The following is an 18,945-nucleotide window of genomic DNA, read 5'->3' as shown; positions in this document are numbered from 1 at the left end:
ACACATTTCCATTGCACCATAACTATCTCATCAGAACGCCCTTCACATGTAGCAGATTTTCAAATCACAACTTGCCTGTCGTGTTGGGGATCTGCAGTAGATTTTCTGCGATTGCAGAGCACGGCATGAAAGGCATACACTAAAGTACTCCATCTATATCTAATGACAACCTGTCATTGACTAGATTTACTTGTCACCAACATAAAAAAAACCAAAATATACAGAAACAGTGACCTTTATCTTTCACGGTTTTATTATATATAACAACTTTATAGAAGTGGACTTCCCCTTTTTTTAATTAACAGTATAACATAATATAAAGCAACATCATAAAGAATTTGTCCCATTTTTTTGTTTATATTCCACCTTCATAACTTTATTAAACGTGCTGTAAGGATCAAAAGGTGATGGCAAAGAGGATGAAGACTTCTCTGCTTGAGTACAGCGATCCACAGATTAATGGTGTTTGCATGCAACTACGGTAATAACAGATGTGTTGTTTTAGGGACATCCTAATGCTCCATTTACACGGGACAACTGTTGTCTAAACGATCAACACGAGCGGGTGACGTCACCACTATTTGTTGGCGCTCGTGCGGAATGTTTAGACAGGCAGATCATCGCTAGGATTCGCTCACCTGTAACCAACCCCTCGCTCAGTGCTTCACAGTCAATGTAGGGAGTGATAAAACACAGTAATGAGCGAACAGCAATGATTTTTATGCTAGTTGAAAGTGAGCGACAAAACGAAGAGTAAACGAATAGTGCACGATGGCTTTGCATTTGGACGCAACAACTATTGCGCATTTCCGTTTGTTTGATTTAACTTTGCGTGATAATTATCCCATGTAAATGAGGATGAAGGCTGGGTTCACACCAATGCTTTTTATTTCCATTGTTCGGCTCAGTCATAGGTGCCTAACAACCAATACAGAAGAAGTGCTGGATGCGGCACATGCAGGCAACAAAAGGCACTTGAAAAACCCTAATGATGGGGCAGCACTTTGTGCCCAATCTGTGGCGGAGGAGCTGCAGCGCAGAGATGAGCGATTAATGATAATGGAATGCACTTCTGTCAATTCTACATCGCTCTGCTTACAACAGCAGGATTCAGTGGGGGGAATGTTCACATACTCTTGTGGACCGCTATTTCTATCAAACAAGTCTTTTCCTTAGGCTGCATTCAGACGAACGTATATCGCCTGGGTTTTCACGCCCAGCCAATATACGGCGTCTGTCTCTGCAGGGGGAGGAGGATGGAAGAGGGGGAGGAGGATGGAAGAGCCGGAGCAGTGCTCTGAGCTCCCATCCCTTCTCCACCCCCCTGCACTATTTTCAATGAGAAGAGGCGGGACAGGGGCAAAGCTAATTCCCGGTCGTAGCTCCGCCCAGCCCCCTACCATTGCAAATAGTGGCGAGGGGCGGAGAGGAGGCTGGAGCTCAGAGCACTGCTCCCGGCTCTTCCAGCTTCCTCCCCCTGCAGTGAGGGACATCGTATATCGGCTGGGTGTGAAAACCCAGCCGATATACGATCGTGTGAATGCACCCTAAGAGAAATTTCAGTGCAATGTTTTCCCCAGAACCTCTCCTATCAGGTAGGAGAATTATATACATTTCAAAGAAGTAGATCACACGTATCAGACATGGACTGCAAGCGTCACTTCAGCCTACTGTCGCGATATACAAGAATGGTCACAGTTTATAAAACCTATGGACCTAATAAAATATGGCTGAGTTGTTATCAGATGTTCACATGAAAGGTGCCCATCCAAGATACATCTGGCTGAGAAGGTTTTCATCTGTTGCCTCTTGAATCAGATAGTGGACGTGTCCTTCTATAGACAGAGGGAGGCCTTTCACACGATTCTTTGTTTTAATCACTCCCTGAAGACGCTGCTCTATATCAAGCACATGGGTTTTAGCCTGTGGAACAAGCAAAAAGAAAATGAACTTTAAGAATCATGTAATAATTACACAATGTTTATATATCCACATTTCAGTTACCACAAAACCCTGGGGTTCTTAAATCACAGATAGTAGATAAATACAACCATTTAAAAATGAAAGGCCCCAATAAAGGGAAGAACATACAGTACTTACATACGTATTATTGTATCTTGACGCCACCAGGAAGTACTGGTGAAGTCGAGATCGACACGGGGCGGGGACGCCCCCTGAATGTGATTGGCTGGACAGTTGGCTGGGCTGCAGGTCCTGGCAGCCCAGTAACATTGAGCATACAGCTGCATTTGTTTTACATTCAGACAGCGGCCCCTTCTTCTGGTAGAAATCTACTGTAGCAGGACCTTCAGCACTTGAGCCAATCAGGAGCTAGGGGTGAGACAGGGGTGTTCCTCATAGAAGCCCTGTCAAACCCCTAGCTTCCTGGTGGGGTCAAGATACGGGAATACCACTTACATACTGGGTGGCATGTTAGTAGTCACTTCATCTTACAGGGTTTATTAATTATACAGACACTAAGTAAATAATGCCAACACTCCAAAAACACAGTAGTACCAACCTTCTCATTGATAACTTCTCCTGTTTCATTGGCTTGAACTTTACTACCACCACGAACTGGTTTACTCCATTCCACCAACGGATCATGCAGGAATGGCTTCAGTACACTAAACAGCAAAGTCATTATGGGTTGATTAGCTGTAGAAGTTACACATGCACTCTTAGCTTGGTGTTCCACTGCCACCATTTCACATCAACAGCAAAGGACAAACAAAGTTGAACTACAACTTCCAGACAGTAAACAGGGATGTTTCAGCCACACAAGGGCATGACTGCTTGTAGCCATAGGGGTCTTATTCTGCAGTGCTTTGTGAAGGGCACCTGGAAGGACCCATGTTATATAGAGGCAGGGTTTACCAATTTAGTCTGTCAACATAGTTTGATGTGCCAGCTTGCCGGGCAGCCGGCGCATGCGCAGACCGGAGAAGGTGGCGGGGTGAGTGACATTTGCGAGCCCCGCACAGAAATAGGACATGCCGCGTTTTGTTTGCCACGCGATATTTCGCGCGGCCAAATCGCGGCCGTCTGCATAGGATTGCGTTTCCGCCGCGGAATTTCCGCTCGTGTGCAGGGGGCCTAAAGGTATGTTCTATACTTTACAAAGAATGTGAACGTCTTCTTCCATCTACTTAAACGCCTTGTGCCGCTACGCTACATAATTCTTTGGATTGTATCTTTCTGGAGCCCATTTGGAGTCTGGACTCAGCTTCAGCATGCACGGCTTCTAACCTATCGCACCCCCACTGAAAGTGGTATTTACATAGGAGTGCTGCTGTATCTCTATTACTCTCTGGGAATGTGAGCAGCGGGATGGGAAAAGATTGATTTTAGGTATGGTAATTTTTCCTCTGCACTAAAGATATGTAACACATAAGTACCACCAAACTGAAAGAAATATATAAAGCACTTTACCATTATGCTAATATGTACCTCATTAGGGGTTCTCTCTGGTCTCTCATTAACCTCAAAGTAACCTCACACGCACGTCGGAAGAGGCCTTCTGTCCCCATCGGTCCCATTCCATTAACCATGTTGTGTGTTAGGCGGAAAGGAACAATTTCTGGAATTTCAAATACTTCACCCTGAATGAAATAAATGAGCAGAAGTGATAGTTAAAGGAGTTGTCCGCCGGCGAAACTGATTTTTTTTTCCCCAATGAATGCCCTGTAGTGGAGAAGCATCACACATTACAGCTTTAACCATGAAAAACGATATTTTGCTCACCTTTTTATTCCTTTTCTTACCTTATAAAGTTTGCCTGAAGGATTTTTCAAAGATGGCGCCGCTGGGTAGTTCCCATGATGCACTGCTGCCTCTCTCTCCTCAGTGCGCGCTCCCGATGACACCGGCCACATGACTGGAGGACCGGCATCATGCACGCTTCATTGCTTTGAATGGAGCCAGCAGCCGGCTGGCCCCATTCAAAGTAATGAGAGAGCAGGGAGAGCAGTGCGATCTGCTCCTACAGCTCTGACAGCAGTAGCAGGAGATTCCTTCATCACTGGAGACTGCAGTGTCACAGCCTCCAGTGATGAGGGAACATGCTGGGGAAGATGAAATAATCTACTGCTACACCTGTCAGAGCAGATCCTGATCTCTAGCAGCACTTTCAATAGCTGACGATCGTCGGCTATTGAAAGTGAAAGTAGCACCAAGCATGCCCTACACACACACATACACATGCCCCCCCCCCCTTCCCCCCCGGACTTCTGACAGCCCGGCCGACACCAGCAGCACCCCCCCCCCCCCTTCTGCGAGAGCCCGGCCGTCCACTTACCCTCCCGGGACTCCTGACAGCCCGGCCACCACCAGCAGCACACACACCCCCCTGCGAGAGCCCGGCCCTCCCCCGGGACTCCTGACTGCCCGGTCACCACCACCAGCAGCACACACACACACAGCCCTCTGCCTCCCCCCCCCCCTGCGAGAGCCCGGCCGTCCACTTACCTTACAGATGCCAGCAGCCGCGCGCCCCGTGGGAGAGGTTCCCAGCAGCTGAAGTTCTACTGCACATGCGCAGTAGAGAGCAGAAGTGAGAAGCGCGTCCCCGACGTCCCGTCAAGACCTGGAGCCGGCCCGACAAGAAAAGAAGATTTCTTGTCGTAACCAGGGACGACCGAGGAGCAACACAGGGGGGGGCACCCCTACACGTAAGTCAATAACTTCTGTTTGCCTCATTTACCATGCACAATGTATATTACAAAGTGCATTGTATTGGGCAAACAGAAGTAATGAGACCTAATGTTTATGGCCGGACAACCCCTTTAATGTCTAATTTTATTATTTTGATTAAAGCTAAATGCACATTAGACAGTTGATTGTTTTTGCACATTAGTGCTGTGATGGACCCCAGTATCAAACAATAATGCCAACAATGTTCTCAGGTAATAGAACGTGGCCATATTTTTAGAGCTACTATGACATGCAAAGTACAATCCCTTTTTCTTCAGTCTCTGGAGTTGAAGAAATCTGCAAGAATTCCTTCTCGGCTCGCTGTCTGCACAGAACATGCTCTGCTGATTAGCATTTGGAGAAGCCATTACATCAGTCACTGCACAGTAATCCTGCTGCATGATCAAGCTCCTCTTGTGTTCGCTCCTTTCCTTCAGATTTCTGTCAGAATAGTGGATAATACTGCTATTTACAGTTAATCAAAAACCCCAACACATCTGTCAAATCCGCCATGGCTTTTGTAAAAACAGCAGCCATGATACTGGAGTGAACAAAGCCAAAGTGTATTCATTTTCAAACCTCTATATGAACTTGTACGGTATATAAGGTCTCTGCAGATCATTCATGGTTAACGGCCAAGTGTCCGCAGCAGATCTACGGCGCAAAATCTGCACCATTCAGTGCAGATTTCAACTCAGATTTTGGTGCAGAATTCCCCCCTTCATTTGTACAGGTGGATTCTGCACCACAAATCCACAGCAGCTAATTGACATGCTGTTGATTTAAATTCTGCACCGCATGTCAATTTCCATATGAATTTTGGGAGGAATTTCTCGGCACTGTGAGAATAAAAGTCTGCAAATCTCATTCACGTTGCCACAACGGTAAACGCTGCGGATTTTCTATGTGGAAAGTCCACAGCAAATCCACCCTGCATGGACATACCCTTACGACACATGCCCCCGGCTGTATGCGTACACACTCTGCAGCCATATGCTCTGCTGGCAGAGATCGCATATGGCACTGTGTTCCTGCGAATTACACACGCACGGACATGCACACGTGATTTTTATTTATTTTTTTAAATTCTGAACAGAGTAAGGATGAGTATAGAAACGCTGCCCATACAAGTTAATAGGGCTAATGCTGTGTACAAACGTAGAAAAATAGAGCATACGACAGTGTCTACACATTGGTGTGCATGGATCCATGAAAGTCCATTGACTTTCATTAACTCCATTCGCCGTGTATCACGTATCCGTGCAATGCAGACGTGATGCGCGGTGAAAACACGGTCGTGAACATGAGCCCTTATAATTGCAGATTTTCTGCCAGTACAGAATGCCGATTGACAATAAAGTAAATTGATCAATGTTTGTTTAGATCCAATTACATGTAGCAATCCAGTAGTACTGCGATGTGACCAAACAATCGTTTGTGCGAGGGCTCGGGCACATGAAGTCTTATTACTGTTGGCAGCACAACCCTGTTTATACAAGGAGATGTGCTCTTTACAAACAATGACTTTCATGTCCGTGTAAAATATGTGATCAATTTTAAAAAAAGCGCGGTTTGTTGGCTGATGGCTGTGCATGTCTACATGGAGCAATGATCAGGAATGAGTGTTTGAAAGAGAGGTTGTTCGCCTTCTAGTTCGCTCATGTAAATGGGCCTTAAAGCAGAGATGAGATAACGTCTTGTATGCATTTTAAGGAGCAGGCATTAGACAAAGAGCGTTTCTCTGTACACACTCTATACAGTACATCTCTAGGTCACAGGATTTTCTATTTATAATTTTGTACCTTGTTGAAGAGACAGTTGAAATCCACATGGACGCACTCTCCGGTCAGAGAATCGAATAGAATATTCTCACCGTGACGGTCTCCGAGCCCCAAGATGTAGCCAACCATGGACATCACAGCTGTAGAGCGGCAATATGCTGACCTGCTGTTGTACCTGCAGAAAAAGGGACTTCATAGTTAGTGACCACATCGAAACTGCACTGAAAAGATGACCCACAACTGCGCTGAGGAAGGGTTTTCTATAGAGGAGTGGTAGTCCCGAAGAAGAAGCCAATATACTGAGGATATGAGAGAATTAAACATCTGGTGTAGATTGGGGTGGTCTTCTCAAAGAGGAAGACTTCTGGAGAGGTTTTGCAGTATATATATATAAGTACAGATGTTTTTTAGTACACAAATAACCCTTTTATACCTCCAGATAGAGGAATAACTTTCACCATTTGGATTCATAATCCAAATATTCCTACTCACCAGGATGTAGGATCTGGAAATGTCCGTAAAAACCATTCATGGAAAACAGGCGGGTGACGAAGCAAAAGAATCTCTTTAAAGGTCTTCAGCTTTTCCTCCTCAGGAGCATTCTTGGGTAGCATGTAGTGACGCAGTTCCCTGCCTCCCATGTATATTCCTGAATGCAAATGGGAGAAAAACAGACATGACTTACATACCCTTAAGTTCAGTTAAGTGTGTGCGCCCTTTGGTCCGATGTCAGAAGAGTCAGGTCGTGCCAGACCTCTCTGACTGCTTCCATAATGATCGCTTACAGCACAAAAGCACTGTAACTAAATCATAAAGACCAGAAATCCCACCAGGAAATACTTTACCTTTTCTATGCAGCTCCAGTCCGCTAAGGGGGCCTGGACCGAAGCTATACAGGGAAGGTACAGCATTTCCTGTTGGGGTGGCTGCCCCCCTGGAGGTACTGAGTGCACTATTACTGGGAACATTACCACCACTGGGGGCCACCATTACTATTGGTGGCACTATTACCACTGGGAACTGCTATTACTAATGGAACAACTGCGAGCCACTATTACTAACAGCGGCACTGAGAACCAGGAATGATGGCCAGTGTAGAGGCAAGAACAGAGTGTGAAATAAAGCCCTTGGACTTTATTTCACACAAACCATAAAGCCCCTTTACTGCACTGAATACAAAACAAAAGTAATATGAGTTAGGCTAACTTGACACAGGCTGTGAATCCCGCCCCCATATCCCACTCGCCAGCATGTGAAATCCCCGTGGATGCGAGGCGCTTTCATGTAAAACAGCCCCATGTCACTTCAGGGATACAAGGATACTCTGGCAGTTGCGGCAGAGGATCACAGAGTTTCTCCTATTGCTTTCAATGGGGCCGGCGCTGCTGTTACTAGCCCCACTGAAAACAATGGGGCTGTGTTTCCGGCATAGCATTGCCTGGGGGTGCCATGCAAGAGAACATCGCTCATGTGTATACCCCATTCAAAAGAATGGGGTTCATATTTGTGCGTCTCACAATGCACACATTTCTGCAATTTTCTGTCCCACAAAGGACAATCATTACCTATTCATAGGATATAGGAATTTGTCAGTAGAACAAAGTTTAAATGGAGTAGTGGTCATGCATGCACCATGAAGCTCCATTCAATATCTATGAGGTGGATGGAAGTGGCCTGTGGCTGTGTGAGAAATGTCCTTTGTAGGACAATGATAATACAATTGGTTTTTCCATTATTTTAGGAGCATAGTTGTTGATGAACTGACCTCTCTCTTTGTAGAGTTTCAGCAGTATGTTTCTCAGGCCTTCTGTATTATTCACCCATTCTATTATTCCGCACTCATCATTCAGTGGGATAACAGCATAGGTGCGAATATGGAGCTCCCTCCTCCGGGACTCTGCGTCCTTCCGCAAACACTGATCAACAACACAAAATGTAAAACTTGCTTTTCTCACTTATATCCACATGAGGAAATGCTATTTATTTTCTAGAAGCTGGAACTTTCTCAGCATCGCTCACGAAGTTACTTACCTTGTTAATCAGGGAATTAAACTCCATAAGTCTGCAGTCCTTCCGAAGATCGTCTTTAGCTTTACACATCATAATATAAGATTTCCCATCAGATCCTTTCAGAGAAATCTTCTTAGGCTTCTGGAGAGATGACAGAATCTCTACCTGCAATCATAACATGTGCAAGACTGTTAGTGAAATAACGAGGTATGAGAAATGGAAAACACTAAGGCGATGGGCGGGTAACCTGCCATACAAGTGTTCGTACAAACTCTCATTCACAAATGCTTCCCTTTGTAAGCAGGGCAAAAAGCAGCCAACAGATGCGCAAACACTCATTTTCAGCTAATTGGGTCTGTTGTGCGGGCCACGATTTCACAAAAATCACTTATGTTAGCAGTACAGGTCCCTATGTAAACAGGGATGTGCTGCTGCCAATAATTAAAGTGTATGGGCGGTAAGGTGGATGTACGATCGTACTAACAGCTGTTTTTTCCTGATACAATCTGCATTGGCCTGTGTAAAGACCCTTTAATCAAGTGTGGATAACAATCTGTGCTGGTCCTGTGGCTCAAACTGAGTCATGTAAAGGGCCCCCAAATTGTAATTGCATAATTTGGAGACTATGGTCTGTTTTAAGGGTTTTTAAATAGAGATGAGCGAGTATACTCGCTAAGGCACATTACTCGAGCGAATAGTGCCTTAGCCGAGTATCTCCCCGCTCGTCTCTAAACATTCGGGGGTCGGCGGCGGCCGGGGAAGAGCAGGGAGGAACGGAGGGGAGATCTCTCTCCCCCCCCCTGCTCCCCGCTGCAACTCACCTGTCACCTGCGCCAGCCCCCGAATCTTTAGAGACGAGCGGGGAGATACTCGGCTGAGGCACTACTTGCTCGAGTAATGTGCCTTAGCGAGTATACTCGCTCATCTCTATTTTTAAACCATTTCAGGTTAAGTGGCTTGAAAAATTGTCGTCCTCCATTTAACCCCTTGAGTGGCACGCCCGGAAAATTTCCGGGGATGAGCTCCACTGCTCATAGCAACATAGCCCGGAAGATTTCCGGGCTATGTATCACTATGGGAGCTGCAAAGCACAATGCCACAAGCTGTGACAGTGTGCTCTGCCTGCACAGACCCACATAGAGCAGTGCAAGGGCTTTGAAAAACCAGCAGAAGATATTGCCGACATGTCGGCAATGTCCTGCTTTGTTTACAGGTTGCCATAGAGACCATCGGCTTGTCAGAAGCAAGCCGATGGTCTCTGTGGCAGGGAGAGCTTGGTGCTTGGCTGTCAGAGGACAGCTAGGTACCTGCTCTTACAGCAGAGATCAGAGAAAACCTCCGATCTCTGCTGTGTTAACCCTTTACATGCTGCAGTCTATGTGACTGCAGCATGTAAAGGGTTGTCACTGCAGCATGTAAAGGGCTGTCACCATCAGACCCCCGGAATGTGATCAGGGGTCCTGATGGGTCCCTGTGGAAGTCCCCTAAAGGGAGAAAAAAAAAAAAACAATTAAAAAAAAATTAAAAAAAAAAAAAGTAAAAAAATTATTAAAAAAATAAAAACAACACTTGTCTCCCTTTACTTTGTAAAAAATCAAAAATACAATCACACATGTGGTATCCGTGTGCGTCGTAATGACCCAGAGAAGGAAGTTAATACATTATTTAACCCCTTAATGACATGGCCCCTTTTTTTCTTTTTTCCCCATTTCTTTTTTTCCTCCCCCCTGTTTAAAAAAATCACAACTTGTCCCGCAAAAAACAAGCCCTCATATGGCCATATCAATGGAAAAATGAAAAAGTTATGGCTCTTGAGACGCAACTGCAAAACTAGTTGAAATTCAATGATTAGACCATTTTAAAAAACCTGCCCTGGTGGGCACGACAGGGTGGTAGGAAACCCGCCACTCAAGGGGTTAAGCAAGAAGAAGTTTCCGCTTCCTCAGCAGGAAGCGTCATCCACATCCAGCTATAGCTCTCTCTCCCATACAACTTACAACATCATCAAAGCCAGCGATATAAGCCCAGTGTCCAGGAAAGGGGTCATGATCAGCGTGGTCACGCTTTCCGGCTGTAGAAGGCAGCGTGGGGATCATTACTGATTGTAATGGGATAAGTATTTCACTGAATGTTGGCTCTTCCACCAGTTTCTTGAGCAGTCTGAAGTGAACGCTCATACTTAAAGTGCTAGTGTTTCCATCCACCTAAGAAATGGGAAAAATATACATGACTGCACAAACCTATACGTTTAACAGCACTCATATACATGACGACATGTGGTAACAATAGTGTACAGTAATCCTTCACGACAACTTGCCAAGGTGGTGTCTTAACACTTCACTATAATGCTACACTCACAAACTGACCTAAAAGTACATTATACCCAGCAGAGGTACATCTCACCGGAGACTGTAAGAGGCTGCATCGCTAAGGAGGGTGCGGCTGGAGAGGAGACTATTATTGTGGGTTCACCATGTTCTTTTTCATGATAGCTTCCAAACTGCAGCCTTAAGATCGTGCCAGAATAGTGACCAATAATACGCATAACATAGTGACAGATGATGTACCCAGTACCGCTACACTCATGATACTCTATATATACTGCAGCGTGTGATGAGATGATATACATATACACAGAAGTCATATGAAATATTTCTCAGCATATGTAATTATTGCTGACACTACATACAGGATTTTAAAAATAAGGGTCGTTTGCGGCAACAAATCTATTGAAAGGGTTTTCCAGGATGATAAACTATTTTATCCCCATCGGTCTTTATTTTCATTATATTAAACCTTATTTACATCCTAGAAAACTAGTTTAAGCCAGATAAAGAGAACTGAAAAACGGAGACCCCTTTAAGAGCTGTACTTACAGGCTTGTTACACAGCTCAAGAAACTTGTCCGTGAATCTGGTCGCATCTCCTATGAATTTCGCAAGAGAAGGCTTCATGTGAATGGCCCTATTAAGTATCTCTCTGCATCTGTTTACACGCATGGGATAAGACGACTATGGGGAGAAAACGAGACACCATTAGACATTCAAGCATTTTCCAAGTTCATGCCCACACAATTAGGTGAATGATCAGAATCCATGGTGTGTACTTGGAAATAAAAGTACTTCCTGTCACGTGTATCATGTATTTTTTATTAGTTTTTCCCTTCTGCATAAAAATCAGACATTGATCGGCCTGTGTGAACAGGTAGTGGTTCATCTATGAGTGACTGCCTGTTTACTGTGAATGGAGGTGGGAGGCCAAAATGGCCACTTTATTACAGACACCTTCCTAGTGACACTTTGGATTTCCTCTGTCTTTGAGAATCGCAGCATTGTGTGATGCCGCCTACTCCACAGGTATCAGCGGGAGAAAACATTCCCCACACTATTACTCCACCTCCACCTGTCTGAACTGTATGGTTCATTGATACATGCTGCTTGCGCCAAATTCTGAACTTCCCATCAGCATGATGCCACAGAAATCTGGATTCATCTAATTGGGCGATGTTTCTTCTCGGCTCCGTGATTCAGTTTTTGCACTTCTTTGCTCACTGGAGTCTTGCCTTACTATTTCTCTTAGAAATGGCACTCAAACTGGTTATCCACTGTTCTAGCCCATTCAAACTAAGGAATTAATTCAATGAATGGCTAAGTGCTGCCTTTGATTGTATGAGCGCTGTCACCAATCACAGGCAGCGTTTAGCTGTCATTCAGTGAATGGCTGAGCACTCAGCAAATCAGATACAGCTTTTTCAGCAGGTAGGGATTTTAAATCCCTGCCTGATGAAAGAACTTCAGAGCAGTGCAGGGAGAAGACCCGGCTACACAGAGCTGAGCCCCGGCAGCGGCGGACAGGTGAGTATATATTTTTTACACATGCTATGGATGATTTTTAAGAGAAGGGCTTATATTTAAAGCCCTTTCCCAAAAAAATCACTGCAGGGTTGCCCGTCTTCTGCATACCCTGCTCGGAGAGCTCAGCTGGATACCATACTACATACACTGTAGTTACTGCACATCACTTCTTTTACAAGTACGTACATGGTGGTGTATAACCCAAAATAAACCAATATATTTGTGATGCTACTATAATATAAGCCTCAGCCTTTCTTCCATGTATATCCGCAGACACAGTTGTGTCTTGCTTTAATTGTAAACATATAGTAGGAGCTCAGTTTTAGTCGCAGTAGTGCCTTTCAGTGGTAGCATCATTACCTTAGACACTGCAGTCATCATCCACATTGACTGCTGAGGAAAAGCCAGAAAAACTTTGGCCACGATTTCCATCAGTACTGCAAACACCTCGTCATGAGAGTGACAGATGCGAGAGATCAGCTGTGAAAAAGCTGTTAGGAACTGATATGGAGCCAGACTATTCTTATGCTCAGTAATGGCCTTGTTAATGATCAGCAATTCACTTTTCATTTGCAGACGTTCTGATCGACCACCTGAAACAAGACAAGTGGCATAATGAAATTAGAATTACTCTGCCACCAAACCACCCAAAATATCTCCATGTTCCATAAGTGTCATACCTTTATCCCAATCGTAGGCTTTAGCTCCAAAGTCCAGCCACAAAGACAGCATCCGAGGCATAGACTGATAGATGAACTGGTTTCCATACTGCAAGGACCTAAGAGAAAAGTGTAACATACAGCCATCATCCATAGCCTCTGCATACAGAACTGGTTCATCTCCCATGCTAATCGAGTTGGGTGTAAGCTTTCAGTCTCCCAATTACTATTACCTAGTCATCAGTAACTGCAATGAGAAATACTGAACTCAAGTGTACTTTTACACGGGCTATCGGCTGGAAAGCAAGCAATTTTGGCTGATAGTCATCCCATGTAAAAGCAGGACCCAACAGGGTACTGAGCGAGAAATCTATGAACAACTGTTCACAGTGAATGGAGGAGGACAGTCGGAAGAGATCTGTGGCACGCTCCACCTCCATTTACTGAACGACCATTGCTCCTGTGTGAAAGCGGAGGAGAGATAGTCGTCCTGTGTAATACTACCCTTAGGCCACTCTCACACAGGTGTTTTTTTTTTCTTTACAGTGTTTAGTGGGTGTTTCAAATGCCCCCTTAAAAACGCTGTACTGAGCCTCTATTCATTTCAATGGGGCTTCTCAGACAAGCGTTTCTAAGGCGCGCTAAAACAAACGCTGTGTGTTCTATTTTCATACGCTAAGCACGTTTTTAACACACCGCATCACCCATTGCAATGATGGGGTACGTTAAAGACGCTGTTGAACGCATTTAAAAACGCCATGCTAAAACGCTGTAAAATGTCATATTTAAAAACGCTGCATTTTTACAAATGTCTGTGTGAGAGTGGCCTTAGCAAAGGCAGATTCATGGATATTATCCCAAGAATAGTATATACTCACCTCCCATAGTGCTCCACCATGTATCGTATCAGTTTACCCTGCTTCTCCATCTTGTTGTCGGTCACCATAGGCATCAGTTTGTCATAATACTTGGCAAGGTAAAAGTGCGCATCTTCCCATTCTGGGAGCAGAGCCGTTACATCCTGTACAACAGAGAAACAATCAATCATTGTTGTAACACTAATGGCAACTCCATATCTTGCACATTATTAACCACTTAACGCTACAGGACGTACGTTTACATCCCGGCTGCAGGGTACTTAACACGACAGGACGTAAACTTACATCATGTAGATGGCGCTGGATCAGAAGCTGAGTCTGCGCCAACCTGCAGCGGGAGCCAGCTGTCACTGATAGCCAGCCTCCCTCTGCAACATCGGGGATACATTGCGGCATGTAAAGGGTTCACAGAGGGAGCGTGCTCCCTCTGTGCCGTCATCGGACATCTGTGATGTAATCACAGACGGCCGACGGGTTGCCATGGCAAGAGGACGGCACATATTGGCATCTTAGCTTGCCATTGCCTATGATCGCTATTGTTAGAAATACGGCATTGCAGAACAGAATCCCTGCAATGCCTTAGCATAGTGATCATAGCTGCTATGGTTCAAGTCCCCTACAGGGATATAAAAAATGTAAAAAAGGAAAATAAATTAGTGTAAAATAAAAAAAAAACAATTATAAAAAACAACACCTTTTTCTATGCATTTTCCCCTATTTGTATTAAAAAAAAATGAAACTAAAAAATCCCACGCATTTGATATCATTGTATCTATAACACCTATACAATAAATTGAACACACTACTTATCCTGCATGGCAAAAACTGTAAACTCTAGTACCAATAAAGACAACAGTTCGTCGCACAAAAAACAAGCCCTCATACGGCCGTGTCAATGGACAAGTAAAAAAAAAATATGGCTTTTGAAAAGTGAAGATGAAAATCCCTAGAAAAACAAAAATCGCTGCCATAATGATGGCCAAAATAGGCCAGGTCCTAAAGAAATTAAGGCATAAGATGTGAGACGGCCAACTGGAGATAGTAAGTGACAAGTTGTCTTGAAAGGTTTGTGAAGTTGAAAACTATTGATGGCTTATCTGCTAGGCCACCAATATTAGATCAATGGGGGTCCACTGCCTGGGAACCAACCTCCCCCCCACCCCCCCTTCCTTCTGATCAGCTATTCTCTTGGCTGGTGCATTTATGCACAGAGTTGATTTGTACAGGAAGAAAACAGCTCTGTTGTCACTGCAGTAGTCAGGCTTGGTATTATAGGCAACCGTCTCACTGAAGTGAATGGAAATTTTGCCTGTAATACCAAACCTCGCCAGTGTAGTGCAAAGGGAGCTGTCCACTTCCTGCAGAAATCAACTCTGAGCAAAAGCACACTGGCATGTTAAACAACTGATCAGAGGGGCTATCCTGCAGAAAGGCTATCAATACTTCACAACTGGATAACTCCTTTAAAAATTACTACTCATCACACTTATGTCCTTAAAGGGGTTGTCTCACGAAATCAAGTGTGGTTCAGCACTTCTGTATGGCCATATTAATGCACTTTGTAATATACATCGTGCATTAAATATGAGCCATACAGAAGTTATTCACTTACCTGCTCCGTTGCTAGCGTCCCCGTCGCCATGGTTCCGTCTAATTTCGGTGTCTTCTTGCTTTTTTAGACGCGCTTGCGCAGATGGGTCTTCTCCCTTCGGCTCGGCTCGACAGCATCGGTGTTTTGGCTCCGCCCCTTGTACGCGTCATCACGTAGCTCCGCCCCAGTCACGTGCCGATTCCAGCCAATCAGGAGGCTGGAACCGGCACACGTCATGGGGCGGAGCTACGCGATGGCGCGTACAAGGGGCGGAGCCAAAACACCGATGCTGTCGAGCCGAGCCGAAGGGAGAAGACCCATCTGCGCAAGCGCGTCTAAAAAAGCAAGAAGACACCGAAATTAGACGGAACCATGGCGACGGGGACGCTAGCAACGGAGCAGGTAAGTGAATAACTTCTGTATGGCTCATATTTAATGCACGATGTATATTACAAAGTGCATTAATATGGCCATACAGAAGTGCTGAACCACACTTGATTTCGTGAGACAACCCCTTTAATTGAGTCCCTATATGTCCATCACATCTATATTGGGGTGCATTAAAAGAGGCATAGGGGCGAAGGACGAGAACATTATCCTTCCATTATATAAGGCACTAGTCAGGCCCCTCATGGAATACTGTGTACAGTTCTGGTCACCGGTGCTCAGGAAAGATGTTACAGTGCTGGAGGGGGTTCAAAGAAGAGCAACTAAATTAATAAACAGAATGGGAGGACTGGAATACCCAGAGAGGCTATCCAAATTGGGATTATTTACCCTGGAAAAAAGACGGCTAAGGGGTGATGAAATAACTATGTATAAGTACATGAGGGGACAATACAGGGATCTCTCCCATGATCTGTTTATACTCAGGACTGTGACTGTAACAAGGGGGCATCCGCTACATCTAGAAGAAAGCAGGTTTCATCGCCAACACAGAAAAGGGTTCTTTACTGTAAGAGCCGTGAGACTATGGAACTCTCTGCCTGAGGAGGTGGTGATGGTGAAATCCATATATGAGTTTAAAAGATGTCTTTCTGCAGCGGAAGGATATTACAGGATATAAATCTTAGGTTAATTGTTAATCCGGGTATACAGGCAGGTAGGAACTATTAGGGGTTGATCCAGGGATTAGTCTGATTGCCATTAGGGAGTCGGGAAGGAATTTTCCCCCCAAAAGGGCTAATTGGCTCCTGCCTCTTGGGGTTTTTTGCCTTCCTCTGGATCAACAACAACACAGAAGGATAAACAGGCTGGACTAGATGGACATTGTCTTCATTTGGCCTTACAAACTATGTTACTATGTATGTTACTATCACTTCATACAGGTTTTTTTCTAATTCACACTGGATGCCATATTAACAGAGAATAGCACACGGGATGATACAGAGCCAAGTACAGCCATACAAGGCTCCACGCGAGCGAAGACACTGACTACAGAACAACCTATAGGACAAATTTCTCCCTCTGGCCCAGTGAAATACAACAAATAGCCCTTCTCTAAATTAATTTTTTCTTAGGGGAATGGAGAGTTCCTGAGCCATAGCAGTGCATGCTGCATAAATCCTGCAGTATATACCTTCTTAGAAGATTATTGTTTAACCTTCATTATAATTCAGAGCTGCCCAACTTTTGATTCTATACAGAATCCGTAAAACAATGCCCACAAGTGAACATACACTACAGTTTCTTCACATGGTTATTCAAAGGTTTCATTTTGAACTTACTTTATACTTTTTCATCACAGCATTGCTTTCAAAGTTGGCAGTCTCATCCATGAATCGCCCCTCTAGCAGCATCGCTCGGCCACGGATCAGCTGCTGCTCTGGGTTTTCAGTACTATCGGCCTGGAACAACTCTTGCCCCTTCCGAAGGACTATGATGGCCTGGTGCACATCCCCCTAATCCCGATAACAAAAGAAGTGGGTTAGCTGGAATGGAATAGTTACATGGATGAAACAAACCAGATACACCACCTGCATTCACTGACCATTACGTTTTATTTCTTCAACCTGTATCTGATTGTACCAAGATCTCAATGACTGGTAGGTTATTCCATGATGGAGAACAGATGCTGGATTGTTCCTTACCTTAGACCACAGCCACTTAGCGCGTTCAACGTTAAGCTCAATGAGCCTGGTTTCTCCTGCATTGAGTAGAGCATTATACGCAGTCTGATGGTGGCCAGCTTTTCGGGCAACACGAGCACTTTGCAGCCAACAATCCCCAATTATGTCAGTGTAGCCAGGCCTGCAAAAAAAACCAAAACCTTCATATTACCCCTCTAACATGCAAATATTAACATTAAACATTCCTAAATCATCATACTACAAGCTTAACCCCTTAAAGGGTTGATCGATTATCTATTTTTCTATGTTTCTGCTTAAAATAACAAACATTTGTATACTTGCCTCTCCAAACTCCCTGGAGCTCAGTGCTGTGACACCATCTTCAACTCCAGGTCTGTGCCGATAGACTGTAGTCCGTCTATTTCCGGGAAGTCAGACACTGCTGTCGCCAATCGCAGACCTCAGCACTAAAACACTGAGCTCTGTTATTGGCTGTAGCAGCCTGGGACATCCCGTATACAAGCTGCTGCATGTAAGCACAGCACCATAGGGAAAGGCTGGAGCTGTGGGGGTAGCCAAGAGTGGCAAGTATATGTTGTCCCCATCTTCAAAAAAGTGAAAAAGGTGACTCCAGGAAACTACAGGCCTGTGAGCCTGACTTCTATATGAGGAAAGATCTTTGAACAAATTATTAAACAGCATGTATGCAAGTACTTGGATGAAATTGGAATAATTAACCAGAGCCTGCATGGGTTTGTAACAAACAAGTCATGACCGATGAATCTAATTTCCTTCTATGACAGAATCACTGACTGAGTTGATCACATAAATGCAGTGGATATAGTATATCTTGACTTTAGTAAAGCATTTGACAAAGTATCTCATACCATACTTATTGAAAAAATGACCAAATATGGGGTCGACAAGGCAACTGTTAGATGGATTCAGAACTGGCTGAGTGATCGTACTCAAAGAGTGGTCATAAATGGCTGCACATCCAAGTGGAAGAATGTGTCAAGTGGGGTACCACAAGGCTCTGTCCTAGGCCCAGTGTTGTTCAACATTTTTATAAATGATCTGGAGGAGGGAATTGATGGGAAACTGATCAAATTTGCTGACAACAAAAAGCAGGCGAGATAGCTAACACCAGGAAAGAGAGGAAAAGTATTCAAAAAGATCTAGAAAAACTTGCACAGTGTGCAGCAACTAACACAATGGTATTTAACAAGGGGAAATGCAAAGTCCTACAGCTGGGCAAGAAAAATGAAGAAAGCACATACAGAATGGGAGGAATTGGGCTAAGCAGCAGCACATGTGAAAAAGGCTTGGGTATACTAATCGATCAGGAGTAACACGAGTCAACAATATTCAAAAGGCCAATATAGGGAGCTCAGGAGTCGCAAATCATTTT

General features: G+C 44.5%; 1 protein-coding gene across 1 annotated transcript in view; it reads right to left on the bottom strand.

Moving 5' to 3' along the window:
• Nucleotides 1-235: 235 nt before the first annotated feature.
• The window catches only part of ATR (ATR serine/threonine kinase), a 73,799-nt gene continuing 55,089 nt past the window's right edge, over nt 236-18,945 (bottom strand). Inside the window, exons 34-47 of the mRNA XM_066599541.1 lie at nt 17,556-17,715; nt 17,193-17,366; nt 13,875-14,017; nt 13,018-13,115; nt 12,698-12,930; nt 11,360-11,494; nt 10,481-10,687; nt 8,505-8,648; nt 8,239-8,389; nt 6,966-7,122; nt 6,495-6,648; nt 3,451-3,602; nt 2,522-2,627; nt 236-1,923 (exon numbers count right to left, since the gene is read on the bottom strand). Coding sequence (XP_066455638.1) covers nt 1,750-1,923; nt 2,522-2,627; nt 3,451-3,602; nt 6,495-6,648; nt 6,966-7,122; nt 8,239-8,389; nt 8,505-8,648; nt 10,481-10,687; nt 11,360-11,494; nt 12,698-12,930; nt 13,018-13,115; nt 13,875-14,017; nt 17,193-17,366; nt 17,556-17,715 — 2,188 coding nt within the window. The 3' untranslated portion in view covers nt 236-1,749. The remainder of the gene's footprint in view (nt 1,924-2,521; nt 2,628-3,450; nt 3,603-6,494; nt 6,649-6,965; nt 7,123-8,238; nt 8,390-8,504; nt 8,649-10,480; nt 10,688-11,359; nt 11,495-12,697; nt 12,931-13,017; nt 13,116-13,874; nt 14,018-17,192; nt 17,367-17,555; nt 17,716-18,945) is intronic.

Source organism: Eleutherodactylus coqui, chromosome 1 (genome assembly GCF_035609145.1).
Source record: "Eleutherodactylus coqui strain aEleCoq1 chromosome 1, aEleCoq1.hap1, whole genome shotgun sequence".
NCBI lineage: Eukaryota > Metazoa > Chordata > Amphibia > Anura > Eleutherodactylidae > Eleutherodactylus > Eleutherodactylus coqui.
Note: the sequence above shows the minus strand (reverse complement) of the source record. Positions and strands in the feature narration are given on the sequence as shown.